At 48.2% G+C, this 7,650-nt stretch overlaps 1 protein-coding gene across 1 annotated transcript in view; it reads right to left on the reverse strand.

Moving 5' to 3' along the window:
* Window positions 1-527: 527 nt before the first annotated feature.
* The window catches only part of Lrrc66 (leucine rich repeat containing 66), a 37,192-nt gene continuing 30,069 nt past the window's right edge, over window positions 528-7,650 (reverse strand). Inside the window, 4 exon segments of the mRNA XM_005359395.2 lie at window positions 528-630; window positions 632-790; window positions 792-2,298; window positions 3,390-3,579. Coding sequence (XP_005359452.1) covers window positions 528-630; window positions 632-790; window positions 792-2,298; window positions 3,390-3,579 — 1,959 coding nt within the window.

A 7,650-nucleotide genomic window follows, 5' to 3' on the forward strand; every position in this document is an offset into this window, starting at 1 on the left:
CCTTCTGCAGAAAAGCTTTATGCGTCTTGAAAGGGAGAGCATAAGCTTACAGAGCGAAGACCTCAAGGGTCGAAAACCCGGCCCTTATATAGCTTAACAGTCCTCGCCTCGGATGTGTCAAACTCTGACTGGCTGCAGCCTGTCAAACCCTATGACGCCACGGGAGAGGCAGAGAGCAAGGGATGGAAAGTTACTATGTGCATGCGCACTGGCTTGACAGGGTAAACTGTCATTTACCATGCACATGCGCACTGGCTTGATTACGGTGGTGGTGCTGATGGTCAGCACCATCTTGCAATGGAGTATGTGGGAAGGGCTCCCCACATACTCTGTCACCCATTGTGAAAAACCCTGGTGTTTCCTGTCTCTATCTCCTGAGAGCTGGAAGGACAGTGCGGGCCACTGTGCCCAGTTTGTACAGTGCAGGGGATTGAATCCAGGACTTCGTGCATGGTGAGTCCTGGATTCTACACTCCACCAACAGAGCTTTATCCCTAGCCCATAAAAAGGGGACTGTTTACCAATGGTTACTTCTCTTTGGTGGCAGGCTCCTTGGGAGCTGAGGGATCCCCAGCAGACTGTGGTGGTGATGGTGAAGGACCCGCGTTTGGGAATTCCAGGTCTCTAAGGCCAGTCTACTGCCTCCAACTGGGGTCCTATGTCACCATCACATACAAAGGTGTCCGGGGTCTCCTGGTGTGATAGCTTCTGACCCAGGGGTTGGGTCAAAGTTGCTATGTTCTCAGGGAGAATGGAGTTCGAATCTCTTCCCAGGTCCATCTCATACAAACGAGTCTGGAGCAGAAATGAAGAGGTTTCCAAAGAGAGCGTCCTGGATTTCATACATCTCCAGAACCCTCTGTGGGGTGATGTCCTTATCACTTTCTGCTGATGTCACATCGTCCTGATAGTCTCCCAAGTCCCTGCTAGGCAGGGGCTGACTGGGCCCCACATTCTCCACAGAGGCCTGTCCTTCAGACAAACTCCTTGGGTTCTCGGAATCCTCAGAACTAAGGGTAAACAAGGAGCCCTCGTCAGAGTCAGAATCGTAATTGGCCACCAAGTCATAAGGAGAGTCAAAAGGGGCATCTCTCGGCTCAGGCTCCTCGGTGGTAGGTGTGGCATGAGGGTCACTGGCCCATCTGGGCACAAGGGAGGGCGGGTCTACAGCTCTTGGGTTATGGTGTAGGACCTCATCATAGACATCGGAAACCCTTTCCTCAGCATCGGCTTTCTGGAAGCTTGGCTCCCATGTGGCCATCCCCCTAAAGAAATTGCTTGCCTGCCTTCCCTCGGAAGACTCCATCGGTGAGCCCATAGCTCCCAAAGGTTCAGGGCACCCCCTTTCCTTACTCTCCCCAGAGCCCTGTGTATTTGTAGGTGCTAGAGTTTTGGAGACGGGAGCCACAACATCTCTTGACTGTGACAGGCACAATTCGTCCCATTCACCATCGGTGGAGCCGGGGATAACTTCCAGAGAGCTAGAAATGGAAGACCTATCTGTCACTCCCTCGTAGAGAGAAGATTCCTGGTCCACCGTGTCATAATGTAATTCTTCATAGTGATCCTGCACTGCTGAAATCAGCTCATGAGTACCAGCGTTTGGAAGTCCATAAAGAGCAGAGTGGGCTGCACGGCCACATGGAAGCACATTGCCATCTCTGCTTCGTGCCCCAGTGTTGTCCTCGAGTTGCACCGGGTTCTGTTGATGACTGAGATCCATTCTCCCGCTCCCCGGTACCCTTTCTGGCATGACAATATCATATGGCATGGGCTCTGTTGCCCAGGAAGTGTTCTCGCTCTCATAAAGCTTTAGCTGGTGCGATGCTTGGCATGGTTCTGTCCCTTGGTGCTGTTCAGGTAGGGAAATTTCAACTTCATCATAGAAGCCCTCATTTGAATAGGCATCTCCTGAGCCAGACTTTTTGTTCTGGCAGCATTTTAAACACAGTCTGTCAATCTCAGGCCTCATGAAGGCACCCAGGCAGAAAGCCACCACGAACGTGATGCACACCGACAGGCAGATGGCCAGGACGAGGTTTGGAGAATCATCGTCCTTCCTGTCATTATCATCCCCAGAGTCTCTGAGTCCTGTGGGGGGCTGTGGCTGTATCTCCTTGAGGTCATCGTAGCCCACCTGGGCTGCCTGCTCCAGAGTGGAAAGGTGAACATCCACTCTTTCCTGGGGCTTCTCTGCTTTGCTCTGCATGAGGCTTTTCGTGTCACTCGGAGTAGCAGGAAGGTGTGTTTCCCTGGAAATTCTGATCTGGGGGGTCTCCAAATATGGTTTCTCATTTTCTGCAAGAGGGAAATGGAAAAACACACTGATCAGATGTTGGAATAAGACACCAGGTTTCAGAGAGTCTGCGAACCCTCCAACTTTAGCTAGCTAGGTTTTCAAGCATGTATCAGGTAACAGGTAATTTTCATGTATTCATTCACGTGTTCATGCCTGTTCATTGCCCACAGTGGCTCTGTGAGACATGGGCCTGTTTCTCACAGGTCCAGAGGTTGGTTATGTTTCTGAGGCCACCTGCCCGACGACTGCCCACAGGTAAAGCAAGCAGATGGGAGAGCTGACACACGGCTTCTCCTTCCTCCAAACCCTCAGCTACTTTGCATTTGCTAGAACATTCTATCAACCCTCTATGGTATCTGCTTCTGACCTATTTGTTGTAGGTTGGAATACTAGTTCCTCACCATTTTCCAGTTTTGCTAAGCAGTAAAACCCCCACTGTCTTCTTCTGCCTTATACACTCAGAATGCCAGCCCTGGCTGATGACTCCCTTCTGCTCTCGTGGATATCTTCTACACTCAGTAGCCATGGCCATGACACCGCTTTAATGGCAAGCCCAAAGCAGTCAGATTCCAGGCCTTTTGGTCCCGAATCTCGTTTCCAGGCTGGTGAGGATAGCAGGGGGATTAAAACCTGCCCAGATTGTCCTGCCTCAGTGGTACCATCTGTTCGTGGGGAGGGACGAGGATCACATCTAATGAAACTTTACTTTTGAAATCCGTGCGCTTGTCTTCTGAACTCTGAGAGTCACATTTTAGAAGTTAGTAAGCATTTAGAATGATGCTAAAAAAAAAAAAACCCTTCTTTAATCAATCATTAAGAATTGGGGTGAACTTTGTGACATTTTGGGGGCTTCCAGGCAAAATTCTTCTCTAAATAAAGAACTGTTTCATTTCTATGTTTCTTCGATCACGTGAAAAGAAACTGTCAGAAGCCAAGGAAAAGGGTTTTAAGGGTTAGGACTGTCCTTTGCCGCAGCCCAAGGCTGCATGGGGTGGGGACCAGCATCCCTGTCTTTTGAGAGACTGTCGCTACTTTTAAGGAGGTTGCCTTCTTATATGCTTTTCCAGGCCAAATGACGCCACCCACTCACCCACAGCCGTGTTGCAGATGGCATCCCACTTCTCCCTCCAGGAGGCAGAGGTGACATTCTGAAGGCTGGCACTGCTGTCATTACACCGCCACTGGTTATCAGCCAAGTCAAGTTCCAGGTGGGGTAATTCCAGAGCAATGGTCACAATGGGTGCCAGAGCGGTCAGGGCGTTGCTTCTGAGGTCTACCACCTGCTCCAACAGAAGCAAATGTGGGTCAGGCTGTGCACAAAGACAGTGAGGGGAAAAGCCACAAGGAGTTAACACAGAGATATTTCTAGCTCTACAAAAGCAATGCAAGTTCAAGCCTGGCATGAAAGTCAGCGAACACTGGGTTTAAATCCCTGCCCCGCCCACAAAGCCTCTGCATCTCGGCAACTGTTTGCTTTTTGTGAGACCACGGCCCAGCGTCATCCATGGGTTAGATGCTTTCCGTGAGACCACCACCCAGCATCGTCCATGGGTTAGATGCTTTCCGTGAGACCACCACCCAGCGTCGTCCATGGGTTAGATGCAACTTGCGAAAGCCTTTCCGACGTCCAAGCATTTCATCTTTATTTACCATATAACCTACGGTAAACCCTAGACTCACGTGCTATCATCATCACTCAGAACTGGATCCAGGTCAAGAATTTCTCAAAATATCATCATCTTGGAAATAGCAAAGGATGTGAACCATGAGACCACGAGACACAGGAGAATTGTGTGTGGTTAAATCTCTGAGAGTAGCACACAGTTCTTTGTGCATTTGTGGCTGTTCAGAATCTGAAAGATGACTCGCCTCTCCTGCACACTCAGAAATGCAGAGCTGGGCAGGGGGAGTGCTCCCCATTAATCCCAGCACCCTTGTGGAGGTCCAAAAATGTGAGCCTATTTCCACCTTGTCTGCAGGTCAGAGATCTGAGGTTGTTCACAGTTGCTGACTACAAGTGAGGCTACACACCCTGACCTAGGGTGTGGTTAGTTGGTCTTTTACATTAAGATGCCCCATACAGGTAGATCCATTCCACCCTGACCAATGGTCAGAATATTCAAGCATAAATTCTGCTCTTTCTTTGAGATAGAAGGTTTGACCTAGGGAGCGGCTGCCTTCAGGAGACTTGGTCTAGGGTGGGTTCACTGCCTAAACACCAGAATGCTATTGACTTGATATCACAAAGTATTGAAGCAAACAACTGTTCTGGTAGTCCTTTGTATCATGTTAAAGCAGCCTTTTGTCTTCTTCCCCCTGTGGTATTGGTAGAAAGTGTATGGAAAATTAAACATGGGAATTTCAGTATTTACTGGAACTCCCTCCTGGTACTATGCTATGTTTTCTGTTTTATTATTTTCACTTGCGTCTTGGTACCCTTTGCTAACTTTTCTTATCCCCATGTCCCTCCCCTGGTAAAGTGGTCCACTTGTCAAAGCATGGTCCCTGACACACCTGGGAGGCAGAGGCAGGTGGATCTCTGTAAATTCGAGGCCAGCCTGGTCTACAGAGCAAGTTCCCGGACAGTCAGAACTACCGCAAAACCCTGTCTTGAACATCCACACTCCCTCTCCACCTAAAAAAGAAATGTATGGAGAACCAGGGGATAGAAATCACTCAGTGGCTCAAGTGACAGGCCAGGGTGTGCTAGAGCTGGGCACAGCTATGCATGCCCCAGCAGTGGAAGTTATGTTAGGTACGGCTCTGGCTACAGCGTTGCCCACCAGATATTCTACTGAGCCTCTGTATAATTTTCTCAGATGCCCCCAGCTCTTCCGCAGCTCCCCTTTACACAGTATATCCCATACAGAATGTCCTTGGTACAGGGGTCTGGATCAGAATGGGCACTCAGGAATAATGGAAACCGTAAATCAGATGTGGTGGTGCTCTGCAGTCCCAGCGCTTAGGAGGTAGAGACAGGAGGACAGAAGAGACCAGTCAGACAGAATACCGAGTTTGAGACCATCCCAAGCTACACAAGACTCAGTCCCAAACAATGGTGACAACTGTAAATGGAGACGCTGAAGAATTAAATGACAGAGTTGCAATGCTTTCTGGCCTCCTGGCTGTGTGTCTTCTCTTCAAAACACACCCTCTCTGAGCTACCAGAGAGGTTAGTGTGAAGGAGACATTTGGAGAACATAGGTGTTAACAACAGAACTGGAAACTGGAAAACAGAAAACACCAACCTTGTTTTAACTAAAGAATACATGGGAAAAAACTAGGAAAGACAACATTTTCTCTCCAGTCCCCAAGAACGGTCAAATTTTCACTATGTAATCCAGGCTGGCCTCGAACTCATGGCAACCTTCTTCGCTCAGCCCCTCGATCAAGGCCAATTTCTAAATAAACATATTACATTATACAAATCCCTAAAATGAGGTAAGTCTAACAACCAAAAAAAAAAAACCAAAAAACCCAAAACAAAACAAAAAAAAAAACAACTTCACCACCACAGAATCATTAGAAATAGAATTGAGTTTTTCATGAACTGAATGACTGTTGTTCTCCTGTGTAGAGCCTCTATGCAGTCCTGACTCTCAGGAAAGGCTCCTGGAACCAGCAAGCAGGAGGCCTGGATAAGAAGGGAAAGCATTTTCCTTGGGCTTGGTGTGGTCCAGGGACAGAACCTTTCCCCCACTGGTGCCTGGTCTCAGCGTCACACTGAGTTATTGTCACATTTTTTGAGTAGATATTTTCTTTCTGGTGTATTACATCCTAGCACTTTTTAAATTAAAAATCATAGGACTAAAAGTCAGTCTGGAGAAAAGAAAATGGATGGAATAATTCAGGAAGAATACTTTCTGAGAAAAGATGGAAACAGAATTGTTACTTAGCAAAAGAAACCCCATTCTATGGCGTTTGAAAAGTGCATATATTCTGGGATGGCCAGAAGACAGGCAGAGTGTTGCTGCACAAATCATTGTATCTAAGAAGAAGGAGAGAAGATTAAGAAAAGAAAAGCTAATCTGGACAGTCAGTGAAACTTACTTCATCCTGTTTAAGTATGCTGATTGATTTATGCTTAAAAAAAAATCGATCTGGCTTCCGGGAAGGTGCCCCCACGGGAAGAGAAACAGCAGTGTGAATGTGAAATCCATCTTCCAGAGGGAAAAAGCCAACCATCGCGATGCCAAGCATCTTCATCATGGTCACAGCCAGTGTTTGGAGTTATTGCCAACCACACAGAAGGGGATGCTGAGCAGGGACCTCTGAGTATTCCCAGTTCTGATGAGTTGGGGACTATGGCTGTATACCAAACATGCTCAGAGCTGATTTATAGCTTGTCTTTGCTAATTTTTTTTTAAACCTCAAACTTCAAAGACTCCTCAAGTACAATAAATTGCACAGGAGAGCAACACGCATGACAAATTCCACACACAGATGTACCCGTAACCAGTGCACACTGGTTAAGGCTCCTTCACAATCTGCTGATCTCTCTCCAGCAAAGTGGAGAGCGCCGTCATGTGAAGTGGACTCTTTTGCTCTAGTTACATGGCAGACAGACTCCAGAGTGGTCCCCCACTATCCTACCTTTTGGTATTCAGGCCCTTAAACCATTGCTTCTCTCCAGTGCAGGCAGGACAGGCTATTTGGTTTCTATCCAAGTGACTCTGCCAGCCGCAGCAATGGGATTGCTGCTTTCTGATGATATTCCCTAAAACAGAACACTTTTCTTATGCAGAGCAGTGAATACCAGAGGGACTGCTACCTCTCGAGCAGGATGCCACATCATGACTAGCCTGGTGGAGAAGGCTTCAGGGCAGCAACCTGAGGGTAGGCTTAAATCAACAGTGGTAAAGAGCTCAGGTCCAACAGCCCAATCAGGAAGCAACTCCTGCCTGCCCGGCTGAGGTGTCTGTTCTCTACAATGGGGCTTTCAGGTGAGACTCTAGTCACGGCAGCAGTGCAGTCTCTCGAGTGACCATGAGGTAGAGGGCCCAGCTAAGGCATGTCGAAATCCCTGCCCCACAGACATTGTGAGGCGATAGATGTGTGGTTTTAAGCTACATAGCTGTGGTAAGTCATGATATAGCAATAGACCACTGACTCGGTCCCTCGGGAGCATTGCCCATTGTGCACACCACTGTTTATTCATAGGTGCTTAAAATGCCCTCAGCTTAGCACTGGGAAACAGTCAGGCATGGTATGTGCAATGATTTCAGCCACAATAAGGCGATACTTCCGGGTTCTAGGGGTCATGCAGGTACAGACAAGCCCTCAGGCAGAAGTGCCTAATGGCCCCTGGGGATATTAAAGGGCCCTGCATGACCCACGTGTGGCATGGATTA

This window comes from Microtus ochrogaster, linkage group LG1 (assembly GCF_000317375.1).
Source record: "Microtus ochrogaster isolate Prairie Vole_2 linkage group LG1, MicOch1.0, whole genome shotgun sequence".
NCBI classification, from domain to species: Eukaryota; Metazoa; Chordata; class Mammalia; order Rodentia; family Cricetidae; genus Microtus; species Microtus ochrogaster.